At 41.6% G+C, this 23114-nt stretch overlaps 1 protein-coding gene across 1 annotated transcript in view; it reads left to right on the top strand.

The window, feature by feature from the left end:
* SGTB (small glutamine rich tetratricopeptide repeat co-chaperone beta) overlaps positions 1 to 23114 on the top strand; it is a 169058-nt gene that overhangs the window by 18967 nt on the left and 126977 nt on the right. Inside the window, exons 2-3 of the mRNA XM_069222839.1 lie at positions 773 to 894; positions 11756 to 11859. Of these exons, the coding sequence (XP_069078940.1) occupies positions 773 to 894; positions 11756 to 11859 (226 nt within the window). The remainder of the gene's footprint in view (positions 1 to 772; positions 895 to 11755; positions 11860 to 23114) is intronic.

Here is a 23114-nt window from a genome sequence, read left to right as displayed (position 1 = left end):
GATTCTCAATGCAAAGCACTGAGAACCTGAAGGGCCTGGTTTTTATAGTCTCAGTATTCAAAATTGCTGCTGAGGCTTCCTGGTCTCCCAAGAGCTTGAAATCATGCATGACTTGTGTTGTCTTTAAAGTGTGTGTAGCAGACGTTCTGCCATTTGACTACTACAAGATGTACAACAAACAGAGGTCTTGAATACATATTCCGGATTCAAATATGGGCACATTCCAGTCAAGGAAATATTGCATTTACATAATATACAATGTGCAGAGGTATTCCAAATGATTACCTTAACTTCCAGTGGCTATTTTTTGCCGAAAAAGGCTGATCCAGAGCAAGTGAAGTCAAGGAGCAATCCTGGAACTATTTTACCATCTCTGTACACCACAGAGACAATGATCCTTGAATTGTGTTTCCTGACACCGGCTACGTAACTGTTTCTCCATATGCCTCAACTCTTCATCACTAGCTTCTCAGGGCCCCTAATACAAGTGACAGAAATGAGGGGTATAGATGTCTTTTTATCCTTCTGCAGTTTCTCACTGCCTTTATGCAATGTCTCAAGAGCTTAAAAGCCTTGCTGCTTTAGATGTTCTGAAACTGTAGTTGCTAATTGCCTGGCTGCTACTCTTCTTTCAAGTGCCATGAAACCTTAACATGTGTCGGTACACTGTATAAGAAGCTTTCTAACATGGTGTAACAAATGATTAATCTGTGAAACTCTGTTGCTGTAAAATAGTGAACATATCTAACTTGTTTTTTAATCTACTTTTTAGGTTAAGCCTGCAGACTACTAAAATGTCTTCAGTCAAGCATCTGGTGTATGCAGTCATCCAATTTCTGAGACAGCAGAGTCGAGTAGATACCTACACTTCAGATGAACAAGAAAGCCTAGAAGGTAATCAAGACATTTGGTGCAATACCTCCTAAATGACAGTCTGCTGAATCAGATCTTCCTCTGCTCAAACAAGAATCAAATGGTGGTGTAAATCAAAGTTTTGAAGTGTGTTTATTGATTTTACGTCTTAAAAAGGCAGTGTTATTTTCAGAAAGCTTGCGCATACTGTATAACTATACTTGGTTCTTTTAATTACTTTGACAATCGTAAATATGCTTTTTGGACAGTTCTCCCTTGGTGGTGAAAGCCAGGTTTAGGTCGTCGGAGTACCTAGCTCTATGAAAGTGGAGCCAAGCTTTAAGTCTGCAGGGTTTTGGCGCCACTGTGAAATACTGTGTTTATGTTTTAGAATTGTTGATATTCAGTGATTTCAGTGACTACTCGCAAATGTCAGCAATTATGGTAAATCTGCACCTTTTGTCAGGTTAAAAAAAAAGGTTGAGAAGTAGGCATGGGTGAATCTGCCAAGTGTTTCACCGTAAATTTCGATAATAGGTGTTAAGGGTTTGTTTGGTTAAATTTATGAGGTCCTAATTGTTTACCTTGTGTTCAAGTTAGAAGAGGAATGAAGGAGAAAAAGCAACACATTAATATAGGCATGTGTTTAATAGGAGTTCTTCTAATACAAATGATCTTAGAGGGCCATACTTCTAGTCTATTACTCATTACAGTAAGGTTCTCCAAAACATTTAGCTACATCAGCGTTATTACTTACCATAGTTACTTCTTGTAAAATTAACTCTAAATAATTCTTAATTATTCTTCTCTAAGAAACATTTAGAACAGAACATGTACTAATCTATTTCGTTTGATAATACACAGGTGTCACATTTTTGTTACCTTAGAGCACTTTACAAAAAGATAATATAGCTTTTTGGTAGGAGGGGAGGATGAAGTCCATTCAGAACGTGAGTGAACTCCTTCAGTTGCGACCCCCCTCTTGTGCAGTGTGTTCAGTTATAGGGCAGGTTCACTAGTTATTTAGTGAAAACCAATTAGAAGGGTGTTCTTGAACAAACAATTTATGGATTCCTGTTGCTAAATAGTAGAAAACAATTGTTAGCAAGCATTCAGCTGTTAAAACCGTGTAGCCATTCACAGCCATTTCCAGGAAACTGAAAACCACTAGAATTGGCTGAGGTTTCTGATTTGATACTGTCAAATATAGGATCCTCCGTCACACACTCATCAAGCACGTTCGATAGGCGAGTCTCTCCAGAGGTGCTTCTTTTTAGCCTTACAAGACATACAACCCCACCCCTACTACTGTCTGTTTTCAGTAGACATTTACACTCAGCCTTCTTAGTTGCATTATAGCAGATTTAGCTTCAAAAGTTAGACATCAGTTGAATCACCCTAATCAAGATTTTTATTCTTTTTTTTTTAGAAGCAACAGCAAATGTGTTTTATGATGGTTGTACTTGGTTTGCTACCTATGCCTTGCCTTCAACCTCAACTAGGTCTATAGGTGGTGTACATAGCTGGTTGAAGCTGTCAATAAATTGTCATGTTGTGACGATTACTACTAATTTCCAGTTTCTGTAATTGTTTCAATTAACTTGGTCAAGGGCCTCTTTCATAATAATCAGTAATTACTATAACTATAATGATTTCTTGTCATGTGATCTTACGATTTTCATGTTAGTATTTAATAAGGTAGATGTGGCCCATTGGAAATGCTAAGTCAGACGCACCCAACAAACTTACTTTAATATTGGGGGGTGACTTTAGTGCAAAAACTGATCATAATTTTCCTCAGTGTAACCCCCTTTCTAATAGCAGTAAATGCACCAATCTGAACTTTGAAAACGAACCAGAGTGGGTTGATTTTGTACAAGCTTCTCATTGAGAGGAATATAATTAAAGTCCATGGACCTTCCCATCAGGACGAGGAAATTAAACCAACATACTAGAGCAGAAGTTGCTTTTCTATCATTGATTATGTTTCACTACAAGATATTTGGTTAAAAATATAATTGAGTGCTCTAGACGTGAAACCAGTTTAAGTAACTATAAGCCCTGGTCTGTCACTTTTCAACTTACTACTAGCCATCTAGACAACCCTGCTATAATTCCTCTGCTATAAGCATTAAAAGATTGTGGTCAAAGTCTAAAATGGCACAATGTTGATACTGGTGATCTATTGCATAAACTGATAATTGTTAGACTAGACTGGATCCACTTGTGACAGCAATGAGGTGATCTTCTGTAATGGCTATTAACAAAAGGAAACCGACAACATAGGAAAAAATGCTTGGATAATCTAGCGCACATCAGTGAATTAAAAGATTTCTTTTTCGTTTTGGAAAATGATTTATAGTTCTTAATTTGCAACTTCTGTAGTGCAAATCCTTGATGTTAATATTTTACTTGACATTTAGATCTTAACTTTTAAAAACATATAAGCTAATAACAGTAATTAAGTTCTACTGACACATTTCCATCTGAGTCTTTCAAGACACTTCTTATTTGAGCTCAAAGATATTAAGCTTGCCTATATAATCGCTTGTTGGGGACAGTTCCTGGTTCCTGGTCCCAAGGGGGTCCCTATGGCCTTATTTCAATCCAGCAAAGCACCATTGGCACCAAAATCACTAGCAGTTTAAATGTGGCCAGTTCCTTCAATTCCTTTCATTCCTATATCATAGTCTCACTCAATCATTGTACAAGCCTTTAAAAAATGTAATAGATGTGATCCCCTTTGCTATCGGCCTATCTTTCTCATTGACTCAATTGTTAAATTTGTCGGTAGATTGTTGCTAGACAGGATCACATATTGGGCCAGTGAAAATAACTTGCTAACCAATGTAAAATATAGATTTAGAGCTGCCTTAAGTGTTGTTGAACTGTATTTTAATCTACACTTATTCTTCAGCAAATACACTCTAGTCGACAAGGTACACCAGGAGTTTATGGACTTTAGTAGTGACTTTGATAGAGATAATATGTCCAGGCTGTGGTCAGTTTCATCTATATTGGATGTTAACCTTGCAATTATCTATATTCTCTAATGTTTGCATGTGTAGCTTTTTGTTAGACTTAGATATGGTAGCAAGGTGAATGCTCAGAGCACTTTAGATAAGACAGGGCAGTGCGCCTAGGCTGTATTTTAGCTCCTGTTTTGTTCATTTTGTATATTATGGAACTGAAATCTTTTCTAACAGCTCACAGCCTAACAGTTCACCACCTCCATTAATGGTAAACCAAATCCTGCTTTATAATGTGCTGACAATGCTGTTCTTTTACTATGTACAACAAATAGCCTAAAAACTAGTTGATTCCTTTGTGAAATTTATGGATGATTTAGACCTGGACACTAATATTTGTAAAACCTTTGTTATGCTATGTGGCTTAAATCAACTAAGTCCAGACCACTGTCCATAATGAGCACAGTACAAGGGTGAGTAAGCAAGTTTTTGTTACCTAGTTGTAATGTTTGATGTAGCTTGTAAATGGTCCATGGTTTTAAGCCAGAGGAAGAAACTATTTTTAAAGTTTTTGGGTGTGTTTTTAGGTCTTGCCTGAGAAGACGCATGTACTGTCACTTGATGACTTGATGATAACCTTTATTAGCAGAGCCATTCGCACAATTAAGGTCAGCTTATTTACGTAAATGACTTGGTTTACGAGTGCAGTACACTTTAGCAGTGAGCTTACATTTGTAAATCGATTCACTTACATGTAATATCACGTGCGAATGCAATAATATTTACTCCTGTCACGAGCAGGAATAATTAATTGCCTGTCCAGATAGGAACTAGACAAGGAACTGCCACGACATTGGTGAGGTTTTTGTGGAGGCAGTTTTACCTCCAGAAAAATATCTCCCTGTGAGAAAAAGGAAAAACAGGTTAGTGCTTTGGGAGACCATGTCTAAAGGCTTACTCATGTCAGTGGTCCTGGAGAGCAGTGGCTTTTGGAGCTTCCCAGGATAGCTCCTGGTATTCTTTGAAAATTAAAAAAATGTGTACATCTTCACAGAAGCACAGTTGGGAAATAGTAGAACAGCACAGACCACAGCACGCAGTTTGTGTGAAAAAGGCTGCTTTATTGAAACAGGTGCACATCACATGTGAAGAAACCCCCTAGCCTTCTTCCTTACAAAACTACACCTCACTGTACAAGCAAGCTATCTACGTTAAACTACCCCACCTCTAAAATGTCCCTCAACACCCCCCCCTCCCCCAAGCTTAAACCTGGAAGTTTTTTCCATCCTGTGCTAAACTTCACCACTTGGGGCCTTTAACCTCCCAATCAGTTTTGCTGCAACTATTAACCTGTAACTGAGTTAACTTGTTAATGAACCTTAAACTTTCTGCCTCGTCCAGGTGTGCACTTATCTACCTGTTCCCTTTCAGCCTGGATTGCTGCTGTCAACAACAATAAACTTGGCTAACCCAAGCCAACTGCCACCCAGGAAAAGGAGAGGTACTGCTCCAAATGTTTCTAACACCACCCACTTCGTGTGGAATCCCTTAGTCAAGATTGAGAGCCTTACATACCACCTCACGTAACTGCAGCAAATAAAGCTCCATGCCCATAAATGAAAGGTGAACACGTCCCCCAGGAAGAATTCCACTGCCTCGTACGTCAAATCCCTATGCTCTACTTTTCCTATCCCCCTCGGTCTGCAGAATGTCCTTGTCTCCTTTTTCACCTTCTTCCTTGTTTTCTCAATTGCCAACGGCTTCTATGCTCCTTGCCAAATGCGCCTTGGAATAAATTCAATCCACATAATGTAAGTACTCGCCCACTACCTCGTTATCTCCGACAGATCATCCCTCATGGCCCTCAATAATGCTACTCCTTTTATCCAAACCAGATTATTTTCCCCTAGATGCAGCAGTAAGATATCTGGGCACTGGCCCCTGAACATCAGTTTATTCAAATAATGCAACAATCCTGACCATGTCATGCTCCCTTTTCCATGCCAATGAACTTTCAGCTTGGAGAGGTCGAAACCTAAATTATACTACAGTACTCTTTTTCGCCTGTCTCTCTGCCCATTTAACAAATTAATGTCCTATGATCCAGAGTGATAGCCCAGCTGCCTCGGGCCTGGAACTGAACCTGAAATACACAAAACTGTGTGTAAGGACACATTCTACCATAGTTAACCGACCCCCTCGCACATAGCGATGAAAGCAGTCCAAAGCCCATCCATCAGGGCCCATCATGCACTCCTTACTCCACCCATTTCTTCCTGCTTCCATGAGTACCATATTCCTTCACCTTCTTGCTTATATCTCAGTGCCTTATGTAGTACTGCCAAAAGTTGAAACGCCATGACTGTCGTGCCTGTCGTATGAAGAAAAATCCTGCCCTCTTCCTTCATAGCCCTGTTTCACATAACTGCATCCCAAAAAACGGGCAATAGTGGGGTACTGGGTACTGCGAAGTAACACTAACCTGCCTTGTCCCTTCTGATCAGTCTTAGACTTGAGCAACCAGACTTGCAGACCCGCTTCATCAGGACATACCTCCTCCCATGTAACCCTTCTTTTCCCCGTGCCCCCAATAGCTCAGATACTTGAAATAATCCAAAAAACATCAGCATTGTAAATAAGACCCGTTCATCCTTATCAAGACACACATTCCTAATTACCTCACAGAATATTTCCAATGTCGGTGGTTGTCTCTTTGTCCCCGCTCACCCAGCCTTCCTGGCCCAACCCTCCAATATATGATTTCCCAATTCCTCAGCTGAGGGGGTATCACCGCAAAGCAGCTTCTCCCAGAAGGCTATTCCTGTCAGCTTGCCAGTGATTGTTGCCCTGGACCGCCCTTTCTCAATGAGTGACAAAACAAAGCGCACTACCTACTCAATTCTCCCTGTCACCTCCATCTGCACTGCTGCTCAAGAACTCCTTCCAAGCCTGCCTATAGGCCTGTCTTGTCAACACTGCAAGGCACTCTACCACCAGCTGCAGCATCCTAGCTCGCCTACTGTCTATAAATCTCAAGGCTTTCTGCTCCGGACCGTGTCCACCTCCTTGACCAGTCCATGGAATCTTTTCCACTGTGGAGGAGACAAAGCATCCACAGTGTCATTGTCCACCCCAGTACATTTTGTGCTCTAAACATCATGTAATACTTCATGCATTGCAGCACAAAAACTCATAGCAATACCTAAGTATCCCTTGCCGATTGCCTGTTCACTACTTCCACCACAGCCATGTTATTGATGTGGAATAGAACTTTCTTGTGAGCTACTTGCTCTCCCCATAATGCTATAGCCGCAACCAAAGCAAAAAACTCCAAGAAGGCTATACTCCTCCCTCCATGCTTCCATGCCAGCAGCCATTCCTCCGCACACCAGTGAGCTTGCCAATATAGCCCAAAACCCATGCCCCCTGCTGCATCCAATACATTTGCGCCTCTCACTCAAATTCAGACAGCACCACCAATGGCACTCTGTTAAAAGATTATAAAAAGAACGTCCACATGTGTAAGTCCTCCTTTGTTCCTGCTGATATGGTGGTGCGGCAGTGTGGAACCCGTTAGCGACATCCCGAATCTTCTGCAGAATGTCTTCCCCGCCCGAAACACTGTACAAATGAAATTAAGATGTCCCAACAGCACTTGCACCTTTCTGACCATTACCTTATCCTTTACTAGCATTGTGTCCATCACGACCTGCATTGTCAATTTCTTGTCTACTGGTAGCCTATCATCCATTGCCTCCAAATCAGTTTCAATGCCTCAGAACGTCAGTACCCTGTTGAGTCCCTCTGGCTTCTTAATGACTTGTAAACTACGCAATATGTTGTGACAGTCTCCTGTCCTTGGTTGTCCCACAAAAAAAAATCATCTAGATACTGTATCACATGAGAGTACCCTGATTGCTGTGAAACGACACACTGGAGGAATGTGCTAAATCGCTCAAACATTCTGCATGAAATGGAGCACCCCATTGGCAGTGTCGTATCCATGTACCATTGTCCCTCAGATTGGATTCCCAATAGCTCAAAATCATCTGGGTGAACCGGACCAAACAGAAAGCTGATTTGATGTTGCACTTTGTCATGAGGGTGCCCCTCCCAAAACCTTCTACAATGGCCATAGCCATGTCCACCAATGAATATTTTACTGATGACTGATCCTCAGGAATTGAGTCACTAATGGAGGATCCCTCTGGCCATGACAAGTGTTGGATGAGCCTGAACTGCCCTTTTTCCTTCTTAGGCACCACCCCAATAGGGGAAATCTCCATGGGCCACTCATCAGACGGTCCAGCTATCCTCCCTTCTCGTATATCCCTCAGTAATTTTTCTTTGACCACATGTTTTAAAGGACCGACTAATTTAAGATTGGTGGCCCATTATGCGCTCTAGGCCTGTGGCAGCCTTAACGAAACCCCCTTCGTGAAACCTTCTTCCAAAATTTGTCCCTCTACCATCTTATCGTACTGTGCCAGCCAAAATCGTAACCGATCCAACTTAATGGGAGTACGAGCTCTTACCAACGGCCCAATGACCTTCTCTTCCTCCCCTGAAATTGGAGCTTGTTGACTATCATTTTGCCCTGTGCCTGTGTCCACTGTGCTCCGGGAGCCCCAGGCTGTATCCCCGCCTCATAGCTGTTAATGAGAGCAGGCCTGCCAGTGTGTTTGGAACACTTGTACCGAAACTTGCAGTATTCTCTAGTGCACAGGCCTTTATTAAAATCCCAGCATGCTCACATCTGTCCATTTTGCACCTTGATACCCATCCCCACCCCTCCCCAGGTGGGGCGTCCTTGAAATGGCCGATACACGATTAGTAGAGGAATTGCCGTAAAGATGGTCTTGCCAAATTTGGAGGGACCCATAGTATGATGCCACAGGTCAGAGTCCACTTCCCTCCATTGTACCTCGGGATCTGCTGCCATGCGTACCTGAAACTCTTCATATTGGGCCCACGCATATCCCCCATAATTGATCTGGCCTTTCTAACTGTGTCCATTACTTAAACAGTGCACACACCTTTACGGGTGTCGCTCATAGTAAATGCTGGCATAAATTAAGAAGGCTGCCATCCAATTCTCCATGGTCAGTAGAACTTTAGGGCGCTTAGCTAATTTGTATTCCTCCTACTTAAAGCCCTCCTCTGCCATTAATTCCCTATGCAAGAACTTCAGTAGTTCCACGTATTCCCCATTCCATTTCTTTAGTTGCAGGCATCATGTGCCCCCCCCCCCCAAAGGCTTTGATACGCCCATATAGGGCATCTTTTAGATCTTCAGCTCCATACTCTCCAGGGGTTCCGGTTCGTCCTTTCCTTTTTTCTACCTCCTACTCTCCTCCCTGCTATTACCTGCTACTGGTACCTGCGCTGTCACCTCCATCAACACTCTGGACCTTCCCTGTAGCTGCGTCTACCCCCAGTTTTGGTTCACCTTGTTGCGGCCCGCGTCTGTTCCTCGCAAAGCCTCTTCCTCTATTCCTACCCCCATGTCAGCCACGTAAGCGCCTTTTTGGAGCCGTAATGAGCTATCCTGTGATGGTATTGCATCCACCCCAACTGACACCATTGCTGCAGTCTTGCACCCACCAGTGCAAGTTTTACCTGGTGCCAGGTTCAGTGCCTGTGCTGTAGCTTGCAGCGTCGCCCACCGTTCTGTCCTGTTCAGCTTATCCCGTTGCGTCTGCCACTGCTGTCTCGAGCTTGGCTGCTGCAAAATACTAGGCACAGCTTGATGTGTGTTACCCCTCTCCCTCTCTGCCTTACTCTTTTCTTTCCAACTGCCCCTCGCTCCCTGAGAAATTCCCCCTCCCTTCACAGACCAGCTTACTGCCCCATTCCTGTTCTCTATTGTGAGTGGCTTCTCCCCAACCCCCTCCCCTTTCCTGTAGTACCCCTGGTGTTATGCTGACCCCCCCTACTTTTCATGTGCCCGACTTGCCCCGCAGTCTGCCCTTGCCACACCTAATCATCTACTGCTCATTGCCGTTGCTCCCCCCGTCCTGCAGCCTCTGTATTCTGCCCTCTGCAGAAGGCTCTTTTGCCCCCTGTATGGCCCCTCCCCCACTGAAGCCCTCCTCATCAGGCAGCTTGTCACCACTTTGCCACCACCCCCCAGAAATGTCCAGGCGCCCCGCCTCCTGTAGGAGCTGCAGGGCCATGGCCACCTTTCCCTGTGCCATCCTTAACGCTCACACAGTAAGTGATCCTTACCCAACAGTTCTAACTACTTCTGAAAAACTATCGACTACTTATGTCCAGCCCACCTTGCTAACGTTAACACAGTGGTGGCTGGGGCAGAAAATGGGTAGCTTAAATAGCCATCCGCCCAAAGAGCCCAAAAGTAACTGGAGCTGTCATTGGACTGCTCCATTCCCCAGCGTACCCCGGGGTCAGACCTCACCGAGGTCAGCTGCCCTCCAAGCCCCCAGTGTAAACTTTTGGGGTTAAATGTATCTTATGGGGCCGATTGTGTTTACCACCTATGGCATCTCAATATGAAGCTACTTTTGTTTACAAAAAAAAAAAAGTAGACTGAAGAAGAACTAATACCATAACACCAGAGAGATTATTAAGTGTCAAGTATGCTCTTGTAATATTTGGCGACATTTGAGCAAATTCCTTTTTGGCACTTCTGAATTTTTTTAGCTTGTGTAGAGTTCTTTTTCTTGTTCATTGTTATAATTTATCACTATTCTCTTCTCAGATAAGCGTCCTTTGCATCAGACAGCAGTTTTATCTAATGGATGAATTATTGAAGATAGTGAATCAATACACAGTACATTTCTAGTTATTTATGAGTGATATCCTGCCTCTGGGTGCACAGCAGCAACATTTGACGTTGGCACTTTTCTCCTTTAAAGAAATCTGGTACACACAACAGAGATTCATAACTCCTAAAATTTCATGGATTCTTTAAGAGAGGTAACGGAATAAGCCAATAAAGGTGGCAAATGCATGTATATCACTGTTTAATGATGGAACATCGCCACAAATTAAGCTTGCATACATAAGCTTTGCCAAGGTTACTCGTTTTTGTTTTTTGTAGCACTTGCACTTAGTTATGGCCCATATGATCTTTTGTTTGTAGTATGTGCTCTTTCTCAGACCTAATAAAGATGAACACTCCCTTAAATTACTGTCTTCTCCAGTAGATGTTTCCCAGCTGCTTTCATAAACTTCAAATATTAAAAGCTAAGCTCCCTATCTGCATAAATGAAAGCTGATATCTGTGATAAGTGTCGTTATTGAAATAATCAGCTACCTCTTTGGTAAACTAGGGTACTGCGTCAATTTTTTTAAGCAGGTCCTCATGCTCCCCTCCATCTAGTTAATATGTACTAATATCCGGCTTTACTTTTACACTATGGCTATGGCAGATGTAAGTGGCTGCTCAACTTCTGAAGCACTGTGTTATCCTCGATGGGTGGCCTAGTTAAATAAATTAATCTTTCTGTTCTTGTGTTCCGAAAATTGTGCTACAGGCTCTAGATAGATGTTAGTCTATGGATCTGTCAGTCTTTGGGGTGGTACAGGCCTTTAACACTTTTGATCCCAGCATGTTAAACTTCATAGGCAAGGGTTCTCAGACGAGTTCTGCAATGGAGGTCATTCTAAATTAAAATACCAATGAAATATGAAATCAGTATTGCAACCTGCTGTTGGCTGTGGCGTTATCATTTTGTATTCCATAACAATGTTGAAAACAAAGAGCCTTCTTAGTATTATTGTAGGTGCATCTGAATTTTGCATCATTGTTAATGTTTTGTTCAGCAGCGAGTTAGTGGTACACACCTGCCTGTGCCCAGAAACTTCTCATCAACTATGCTTGTGTTACAGGTCTCTTAGTTAAGATTGCTAGTTACTTCCATTAGGGAACATGCTGCTATTGCAGTCATGTCAATGTCTTTTTCTTGTAGTTGCAGTTCAGTGCCTGGAGACAGTTTTCCAGATTAGTTCAGAGGACACTCACCTTGCAACACCACTACCCCTGGAAGAAATGTTCAAAAATAATATTTACAAGGTATGTCTTTGATTGTTTTCTTCATCTTTAAACATTCTGTATTGTGTTTTTGTGCATGCCAGTATTTTACTTTGGTATGTTTATTGACCCAACAATAGCAGGTCACCCAAAATATCTCCAAGTAACAGCGATTGAGATGAAAAGCTCAAATGGATTCGAAAAAGAGGTTTGATAGAAGAACTTGAGGTCTGGTACTGCAGTCACCAAAAATACACTTTTAAGTGTAAGTTCTCTCCAACAATTACATCTTTGTGAATATGTCATTGAGAATTTAAGTGTATCATGGCAGGGAGGGTTTTAGATGCGTGGAGAGGTAGGTTTTAGTCTTGGAACCCTTCTACTTTTTATTATTCTCAGTGACAGACAACACGGACAAAACACTTAAAATGGAGAGAATTCAAGACAATACTTTAATCCACATAGCCAGCGCAATACATGTGGCACGTGTTTCATTGCAGGGTCACATTTCCCCCCCTACTGCCTCTGGCCTCGCTCTGCGCCAGCAACATATAATAAATGTTATCACTCATTTTGGTATTTCGTTTTCATAGCCAATATTATTCCATTCCATTTTTACATTGCACGCTCAGACCTTTTTTACTTCCCTTCCACTGACACCCTAGACTGCCAACCTCCAGTTAGCATCGGCGGTGAAAGTGTGAAACGTTGCATTACATGATACAAATATCTACTCTTATATATTCAGATATTCTCTGTTTCAATAGTTTATGTTTTCAAATGTCATATATTTATCCATGTTCCTAATTTAGCAGGCTGTAGTTGTAGGGACGGAGTCTCACTTCTGTTCCCAGTATTTCATTTCACAGTCATTATTGCTAGAGAGATAAACACTTTGCTATTCTTCTGATGTGTAAGGTCAGACATTAGCCCTGGAGGTGAAGCACAGTGCTCACAGTCCTAAACCATCCCTGTGCCCTTGTCGGGATATGTGGCACGTCTGAGCAAGAGCCTTATCCAAAGGTTGAACCACATCACTTGAATTAAACCTCCAACTCTCAGCCCCAACTATAGCAACATGACTAATCCCTTGCCAATGTTTTGTGTTGCCTAGAGACTGAGTTATACATTTGGCAGTATTTCAGTTCTATCAGATGGATGTTGGAATTGATTGCCACTACACATAGGGGTACAGTAGCCTCTCTCTTACCGCCTTAATCTTGAAATCCGATCATCCACCCCTCTTTTCTCAGAGGTCCATAAGAACATGTGCACTGCCACCTTGAGCTGCAGGGTATGGCCACTAAGAGCCTATTGAACACCCACAAAGATATAAATCACAGACATGTCTAATCATCGTTCACAGTTTTGCACAATAAACTTTAGTGCTAAGACATGCTGGTGTAAGTGTACAAATCAAACAATTCACAACCACTCTTATATTTTCATTGGGTGTAGTAGTAAACATTTTCTCTCCAGGTTAAATCATATTCCTATATAGCACATTTATGCCTACAGACTGGCCATGCTGTGGATAATTACTATGGACCGCTACATAAAATCTTTGACTTTTATAGATTTCTCACTCTACTCTTGTAGCAAACCAGTGTTGTATACGCATACTTGGTTTGATTTTGTTTGTTCATTCATTGCACACATCAGTTCCTAAAACTAATCAGTTGTCTTCCTTAATCTTCCCTTAATAAAATAATGCTTGTGCATTAAAATCTCTTTAACCATCTTGGAGCCTGCTTTTGTAACTCCCTATTCTCCATACATTTTGTGCTCTAAACATCATGTAATACTTCATGCATTGCAGCACAAAAACTCATAGCAATACCTAAGTATCCCTTGCTGATTGCCTGTTCACTACTTCCACCACAGCCATTTCTACAAAACATGTCCACACTTCAGAAGTAAACATAACTTCCACAGCATTGCAAGATGGTGGAATATACAGACTTCTGCAAGATGGTGCAGTCAACAGACTGTTAAGTATAGATCTGCCACCCAGCATTGAAACCCTTGCATGGGAACCTTGGGAAAATGGATGCATGAACTACTTTTCTTGCACCCGACAACAAATGTTTCATTTGCAGTTTTGCGTGGTACACCCAAGGCCTGATGGCAATCCTTTGAGAGTGCCTAAAAGAGGGTTGGAGGCCCACAAGGAGTCTGTCATTGAAACTACTTGAGACAGAGTGAGAACATTCTCCTTCCCAATATGCACCTGGTCTCTGAATGCTGAGGGGTCTGTGAACTTGAGTATAAATGGACCCAGGCATCATTAACCTCTTCTCTCTCTCTCTCTCTCTCTCTCTCTCTCTCTCTCTCTCTCTCTCTCTCTCTCTCTCTCTCTCTCTCTTTCTATCGCGCTCTCTTTCTCTCTATCTTTCTCTCTCTTTCTCTCTCTCTCTCTCTCTCTCTCTGTTGTTTTCATCCTGCATGCCTCAACAGGGGGAGTTAGTCCCTAATGATGACTCCAAGAGCATATAGAGTTTCAACATCCCAGCTTACCCCCGCTAAGGTGCAGGGAAGTCTTGACATGTGTGTCTGTAGCTGATGAGAAGTCCAAACAGTAAGGCCCTTGAGTAAAGAGAGGAGGGTGGACGGCTTAAAATAACTTAAGCATACTCTTTCAGAATAAGAGAGTCAGACTTTCTTCTGATTGTCAGCAGCTATGACAGGGTGTTGTGGTATTTGTTGGACCCCTTTTTAAAATACACTTTGGAAGTCAGGAATGGTAAACTGGCATCCATATATATATGGTCAAGACACTTGTTCATGTTGCACATAAGGGAATTTGCCTGATGAATAATTGAACAGTTGTAATATGTGAGGCCTAGAAAAAATCAGCAACGTTCTCCCTGGTGTACAAGCTAGATTCCTTGAAAGTGTGACACTATTCCAAGAAGGACTGTAGCTGGGAGGAATTGCAGTGCCAGAGTTACTGATTCTGGATGGTATCGCCACCTGTTATTAACCATGACAAGTTGTTAGCCCTAGAATGGAAAACAATATACAGGACGTGGATTTATTGAATCCAGTATTGTTTGCAGTTCCAGCTTCCATGTCTGTTTCTGTGCATCCGGTAAAACTTGGAATCGTTTACAATGGTATCTTCCAAGGACACACCACTCCTCGTGACCCGTGATGAGGGCACATGTAAGGTAAAAAGGCATTTCAGCTAAAAGGTTGAGGAGACCCTGCAGGCAATAACAAAGTACTCAAACACAATAGGATTGATAAGCACTCAACATCAAGAAAAAGTGATAGCTGATAGACAAAGAATATATACTCATTTCAGGTGCACAAGCAATAAATACCACCCAACTCAAGCCTTTTTCCTACATTATCAGCAGAGAGTAAGATCATAAACATAGTCCAGCAAGGCCAGGAAATTGAGACAATAATAATCACAAAATAGTTGTCAGGTCTAACTCCCAGATCACACTGCCTGACTCTTTTAACCTCCACTAGGGGAGAGATTTCTCCCAGACTCTGAGACAAGCTGAAGCTAGTCAGTCCTGTGGGAAATGTGGGCCCAGTCACAGCGCCTCCATACAGCGTAAGCAGCGTCTCACGGGGCCACGACCACCAGGTAAAGCAAGTGTGCTGCTGTTCCTGCCTTTCTCTCTGTCAACTAGACGAAAGAGAGTTGGGCCTGTGTCAGGATTGGGCTCAGCCATCTAGGTTACAGATTGTAAATAATTTTGCATAATTAACTTGCTGGAGCATACTCTGTCTGGGTTTGGTAGTAAACAGTCTATCTAGTCTGGAAAAAAGGGGACTGTCTCTGCAACTAGGTCCGTTTGGTAGAGGTATGAGGTGGCTTGCACTCTACATGCGATTTGTTGCAATATGTAGATGAACTGCTTACCTCAGAGATAGACAGCAAACTCTCCACATCATGACTCCTGACCTAAAGGAGAGGAGGACTACTGAGGAGAAACTGGCATCACTCTAAGCTCAAGGGCGAGATTCACCAATCTGCTTCGGTGAATCACGTTTCTGGTGAGGCCTTACTGGTTCACATCTTGCAGATGGACACATTCTCAATATCTATTCTGGGGTTTAGAGCAAAATTGTATTTTCATTCCACTGGGACTGTGCGACTTATCCTTTCCTCCTTGACCCCAGTCTGATGTTAAACCAGTGCATGCATCAGATTAGCTGAGACGAAGCAACTCCATACCGCTATATCCTTGGAAAGAACCGTGGTGTCAGAATGTCCATTAGCTTAGAAGAAGAATCAGTGCATCGCGTGCTGTGACCTCAACAGCTTCAAAATCCTCTAAATCCCAAACTGCATGTTCCTGTAAAGGTTGTCTCTTCCTGTCTTTTTTTCTCTAAACCATGGTTGCAGTTTTGATTGAATACTCTATTTATTCTAACTCCTCGGACATGCTTCCAACAATTTTGGTACTTCTCTTCCATAATATAGTGCACAGTTTGATAGTCTTTTGTATCTTCCTATGCTATCCTATTATGCAAACTCTCGCTCCCCCATAATCTGTTTATCTCCCACTATCTCTCACTCTATTTCCTGCCCAGTCCTTTGTCTAACATTGCACTCTCCTTAACCTCATGTAATCACTCTATGCCCTACTACCAATCACGAAGATCCATTCAAGTAATTTGATAAATTCATATTCCGTTGCATTTGATGGAGGTGTTTTGTCACAAGCATGACTTTTCTTATGGCTCTCCTGTCATCTTTAGTTTCTCTTCTTGAGTTTTCAGTCTTCCCCACTTCAATTTGTGTTTGCGCCATATTTGCACTATTGGCTGCCCTGTAGTTACTGATTTGTACTCTTTGACTCAATTATTCTCTATGCTTGTATGTTCTTTATTTATATTGCATTTAAAATTAATTACTTGCATGTAGTAGCATCATATTTACAATGCGTTTCCATTGTAGAGGAGCTTTATTTCAGACAGTTATTACCTGTCTTATGATGACATTTGGCATATTTGTAAATCTTAAGAACAAGTTGTATTATTTTATTGTTTTTATTAGTATTGTGTTTGTAGTAGTTCCCCTCACACATTTCGAGGCATTTCAGATGACTTAGTTGAATATATTTCTTCCTAAACTCTATTTTTGCCTTACTGATCCTGAACCTCATTGGACACTGTTGTCTCATTCTGTCCCTAATCTATTCCTCATCATCATCCTCATCATATAGAGGTCAACAAAGTAATATATGGATGAAGAGGATGTCCTTAAAACATGGGATCCATGGAGACCATATACCGGACTGGCAGGGAAGGTGTAGAGAAGAGGGAGGGAGTTGGACGATGTAGAGAAAATGAAAAGTGTAATGGTCAGCAAAGCCCTCTGTATTCATTAAGGAACAGCCTAGGCCTGTGACCTGAAACAAAATACTCTTTTGGAAACTGCATATTCCATGTGAAACTGAAATGTAATTATCTGCTGATAAATACAAAACAATAAATGTAAACATTTTCAAAATATGTATTTTAAATGTGAGAGGAAGAGTTTCAGAAAGGAGCAATACATTTGGCTGACTCGAATTAAGAGTTCATGTTAAGATGAGGAGTGTCTGACTAGTGAGAAATAAAGTCAGCCTGGGTGGAGGGAAGAGTAGAGTTCTACGTGTTGCATCGGTGTTAAGGAAGAGATCATTTCTGCTTGTCGGTCTGAGTGTATTAGTTCTGATATTACCCTAGGGAGCTTGTTTGTTAAGATTTTGGTTAATGTTTTTTGCGTCCATATTAAGCAGGCGTTTGACCAATAGGAGGAACAGTCATTCCAAGATTTTCCCTCTCACTACGATTGCTGCTCTTCAAAGATCTGTGGAGGCCTTCCCATTTCCTTCACCTCTCTAAACATAGCTAGATGTCTACTTGTTACAAAGTAAACATCTCTCCAGATAGCCCTTTCAGGCCTGCAGCTTTTCTTGCCCTCAACTGCTTAATGACTTCTTCTGCCTCTTCTAGGGTGATAGGGCTGTCTGCGTCTGCCGAGCGGTAGTCTGTCAGTTTTGGTATTATAATATTTTGGAAGAAGGTCAGCATTGAGTCCTTCAACTCCCCTTTATGTTGTGATACATTTCAGCATAATGCGTGGCGAACATCTGGGCAATTATCTCGTCGTCATGTGCATAATTTCCCTTTCTTTCCTCACTGCTTCTACCCATCTCAGACCCTCTCCTTTTGGCCCAGTAGCTTTCCAGACTTATTCATGGATTCTTCATTAAGTAGCCTTGGCATTGTATTAATAATACTTTGTATTCAGCCCATGTCTCTGGACATTTGGATCTTCACTAGGGCTCAGGCTCCCCTGTTGTCTTTAGTTTCTCTTATTGAGTATTACGTCTTCCCCCCTTCAGTTTCTGTTTGTGACATTTGCTTTATTGTCAGCCCTCTAATTACTGTTTGTACTCTTCCCAGAATTTCTTTGATTTCTCAATTGTCCCCTTGTTTTCTAGAAAATACCTGTTCACAGCTTTCTACAACTTCCATGCCATTTTCTTGTATGGATGACCCCAGACACTAAGGGCCTGATTTAGAGTTTGGAAGAGGGGGTTACTCTGTCACAAACGTGATGGTATCCTGTTCACCATATTACAATTCCATTATAGCCTATGGAAATCGTGATACGGCGGACGGGATATCCGTCATGATTGTGACTGAGTAGCCTGTCCACCAAACTCTAAATCAGGCCCCAAGTCTCCATACCCTGCTTTCTCTTATAGTTTATCTCTATATGGGGCATTGTTTAAATATGTTTATTTCCATTTTATATTTTAAATACTGTATACAAGCTACAAACATTATGGTATTTACATACATTTTGACAGACACCACTGTACATTATTTCACTAAGGATATCTATGTTGCAGCAGGACATGGGCGTAACGAAGTATACTGTACAGTTTCCATATATATTTACACAAATGATCTAATAATACTTCACTAGGCAATAATACTAGGCATACTATTCACTCTTCCTAGGTCCACCACTATCTCCTGTTGTAATAAGACCCATATTTATGAAAGTGGGTGAATCACTTGTTTTTTTCCAGAAAGTTTTTATTGGGCATCAAGCAATTAATCAAATTTTTCCTTAGTGCAAAGATTTGCTTAAAGGTACAGCCAACATGTGTTTCGCCCCCATTGTTAGGTGATAAATTCCACTTATTAGGAGAGAAATTCCTTGCTTAAATTCATTGTGTTTTCATTGTAACAATACCACAATCTGGATCAAAGAAAATCTGTGACTGTTAGTGAAGAAAATGCTGATACTCTAGTCCATTATACATTTTGAAGAGATCAAACTGATTCACCATATATTACCTTGCATTATAAGATAGAAAACCTTGTCAATATATTTTCTGTACACATTGTGTATATATATTTCTTCCTTAAATGCATTTACCATGGATTCAAGCTCTTCCTAGTTATCGACTATTATTTGTTTGATCATCATACTTAAAGAACAAATCTGTTTCTAACTTTGTGAATGAAACTATATTCTACACCTAAAGGTATCCTCTACTTTATCGCTATTATGTACACCTATGGACTCACACTAAGTATACATACTTCTGTTCCTGCATGGGACGGATGGTTTGCTATTCTTGTCCCTCTCTTTAATTCTTTTAAACCTCTCAACCTTCAATCTGAAAACCCAGAATTTTGAGTATTTGGATTGGATACTACTAGATACCCTCTCACTGCTAGCATGCCAGCACTGATTTCTTTTTCCCTTCATGTCTAAAATTACCTCTTGGCCGGATTAAGTATTATCTTAGACATCCACTCTGAGGGTAGGGAATGCTATCTAGTGATACAACCGGATATATACCACACAATATGACTGTCATTTTAACCACAGGATGTTTTTTCAGACACCACTCTTCTCTATTTTTCAAATTTCATGATAGACCCAGTCATTTTTATTGTCTTTATCTAAGCTATGTTAAACACTAAATTACTTGTCATCTACTTTTGAAGCCTTGAGTAGGCCATAGGCATTCATCCAAGTAAGGGGTGAAACATGTGTTTGCTGTACCTTTAAGGGAATCTTTGCATTAAGGAACAATTGGATCAGTTGCTTGATGCCCAATAAAACCTTTCTGGAAAAATTAAAGAATCACTTTAAATTTGTATTTTTGAGCGGACTCACTTATTTGTTTGTACAAGATACTATGGGGGTCATTCCGCCCCTGGCGGTCTAAGACCGCCAGGGCCGGGGACCACGGAAGCACCGCCAACAGGCTGGCGGTGCTTCCCAGCCCATTCTGACCGCAGCGGTAAAGCCGTGGTCAGAAAAGGGGATCCAGCGGTTTCCTGCCGGATTTCCCCTGCATGGGCTGAATCTCCATGGCGGCGCTACAAGCAGCGCCGCCATGGAGATTCCGACCCCCTTCCCGCCATCCTGTTTCTGGCGGTTTTTACCGCCAGGAACAGGATGGTGGGAACGGGTGTCGTGGGGCCCCTGGGGGCCCCTGCACTGCCCATGCCACTGGCATGGGCAGTGCAGGGGCCCCCCAACAGGGCCCCATAAAGATTTTCACTGTCTGCTTAGCAGACAGTGAAAATCGCGACGGGTGCAACTGCACCCGTCGCAGCCCTGCAACTCCGCCGGCTCCATTCGGAGCCGGCTTCCTTGTTGCAGGGCCTTTCCCGCTGGGCCGGCGGGTGCTCTTTTGGCGGTCGCCCGCCGGCCCAGCGGGAAAGCCAGAATGGCAGCGGCCATTTGGCGGCTCCCGCCGCCCGCCAGGGTCAGAATGACCCTCTATATCACTTTCTTCATTATATCTCAGGACATCAACAATTCATGACTTAATGGTGCCTTTTAGTGCTGAATGGTCTGAGATTCCCCTCCCCTTATAGTGTGCTCCTATTATTCTTGGAAGATCCATCTCAGGAATGAATATATAGTCCATTCAAAAATGCAAGCGATGCTCTCTGGACATTTAAGAGTATTCCAATTCTTTGGTGTGCACCTTTTCTCTAGATGTCCACCAGTCCCAGTCCTCTTGTGAATTGTGTTTACTTTGTCTTGTCCCCTTCTCTACTAAAGAGTATTTTTTGTTTTGTCCCGGCCAACGTCCATTACATTGTTGAATTTGTCTGCTAGTTGTAGTGAATACAAGATTTGCAATAGCATCTGACTTCTCTGAGCATCTTATTAGTGTGTTATAGGTATATATGCTACCAATGTGAATTCTTGTCTTCCCCATGTACTTGTTACTCCAGTTTAGCAGCCATTGGGGTCTTTCAAAGTTTGTGTAATTGTAAAGCGGAGTCCCTTTTAAGGAGATTTAAAAGCAAAATTATTACAAATGCACCCCTAACTTATCAAAGAACACAGTCTACATTAGAAACGTGGTTTACTTCAGTAATTCCCAAACACCAAATTCTAGCACTGGGTCTTGAAAAATTCCCTATAGACAAAAATTAGCTATCGTGTCTTCTGCTTCTTTTAATGTTCAACTTTGTCCACTTGTCCTCTCAGACTGAAATGTGCAACAATATTGTAAAGCTATGATCATCCACTCAGTTCTCAGATCTTATACTTCCATTCTCTAGACAGACAGTAGCTCCTCCCTGGCTTCGTACTTGAGTAACTTAATAAACAACTCTCTGAACTGTCTATGACTATCCATTGACAGATTAGGTCACACCTTTGCTGAATAAATACGGGCCTTATTCACAAAGGTAAAGTTACATTTTGGTGTAAGTTTACTATTTTGTTTGCTATTCACATATGAATAGTGTAGTTTTAGGTATAGTATCTTCACAACTGCAGAGACTGTCCTATCTTTTTATTTGCGGAGTTCTCTGCAGTTGCAAAGATACTGCATGTAACGCTACACTCGTATTTTATGAATAGCCTAAAAATAATAAACTTACTCTAAAAGTGTAAGTTTACATTTGTGAATAAGGCCCTAGATGCCAAATCTGAGGATCTGAATAACCTCTGCACTGCGTCAAAATGACTCTACCTCACAAACATCACCGAAAGCTGCATGGGGTCTCGGCTTAAATAGTTCATGTTTGAAAACAACCTACTGGACTATTTCCCAAATTGGGTTGTGATGTGGAGAATCCAGTGCTTCAAATCCTTCAGAATAGTATGGGTTTGAATAGTGCATTGCTTAATTGGTTCACCTTCTATCTGGATAATCCATATTATTGTTCTAAAAGCTGCATTTGTTCTCAATTCCCATGCCTATCCAGCAAGGAGTATCTAAATGTCTTATCCTCCTATGCATTTGCTTCAGTATTACCCGGATTGGACTTAATTGTATTTATCTCTTCCCCAGAAGACATAAACATTCTTGCTCATATTCTTGAAGATATTCAATTTAGGATGACATACCATTCTGTCAAGCTAAAAACACATTTCCTGCAGATTTCTCTCCCCAGAGCTTCACCCCTTTGCAATCTTGGCTAAATGCATTTGACATTCTAGCCCATCCATTAATGAATGTCCAACAAAATGGCTATGCAGGGTATTGAACAAAAAGTTCTTAGCTACAGGGGAGTACTATCAAATAAAATGGGATAAACATCTCTTTCCTTAAGATGATTTCAAATTACTAGTACAATCCATAGTCTTCTCAAGATTAGAGTGTGACAGTTCTCCTCATACAGGAATTCCCAAGATTAACCTTACCCCTGCAGGCAGATCTTCAGGCAGAAGGGAAGCTGGTAATTGGTAACAGCAAGTATGATCTCACCACTCCAATCTTAATCATATTTAAGGGTATTCCTATTGAGGTCTGGAGTATATTTAAACTGCCCTGCATTGTCCATAAAACATTCCATTCTGTACGCATAAACTATCTATGCCTGCAGTGTTCAAGATACCACAGCAAGCAAATTGTAAAAACCTTTTCCACTTATTAACTGTAGCCTGATTCTTTGTTAGAATGCTGCTGGTCGAATGTACTCAGCATGCAACTAGGAGAAACACAAATTCATACCTTGACCAAGAGCTGACCCAGCTCCCCACATATTTCTCCCTCCAGTCTGCACCTACTTTTTAAAGTTATTCTTTCCTGTGTAGTATATCCTTACATGCAGTTAGGAAGAAGGTTAGTTGTGTTATGCTTGGGAAAGTTTACTTTGTTGTTCAATACTTGAGAATTTGTAATGTATGCCAGACAGCATCATGTATTTTATTTATCATGCTGCATTTTTTTGGCACTCAATAACAGTACAACCCAACACAATGACATTCATTTTATCAACATCCAAAAGGATGAAGCCCTGCAAGGTTTCAAACTTATCCCACACAAACAAGAGTTTACCTTAAA

The sequence above is a fragment of the Pleurodeles waltl genome, chromosome 1_1 (genome assembly GCF_031143425.1).
Source record: "Pleurodeles waltl isolate 20211129_DDA chromosome 1_1, aPleWal1.hap1.20221129, whole genome shotgun sequence".
NCBI lineage: Eukaryota > Metazoa > Chordata > Amphibia > Caudata > Salamandridae > Pleurodeles > Pleurodeles waltl.
The sequence above is the reverse complement of the archived record's forward strand: the minus strand, read 5'-3'. Positions and strand labels throughout refer to the sequence as shown.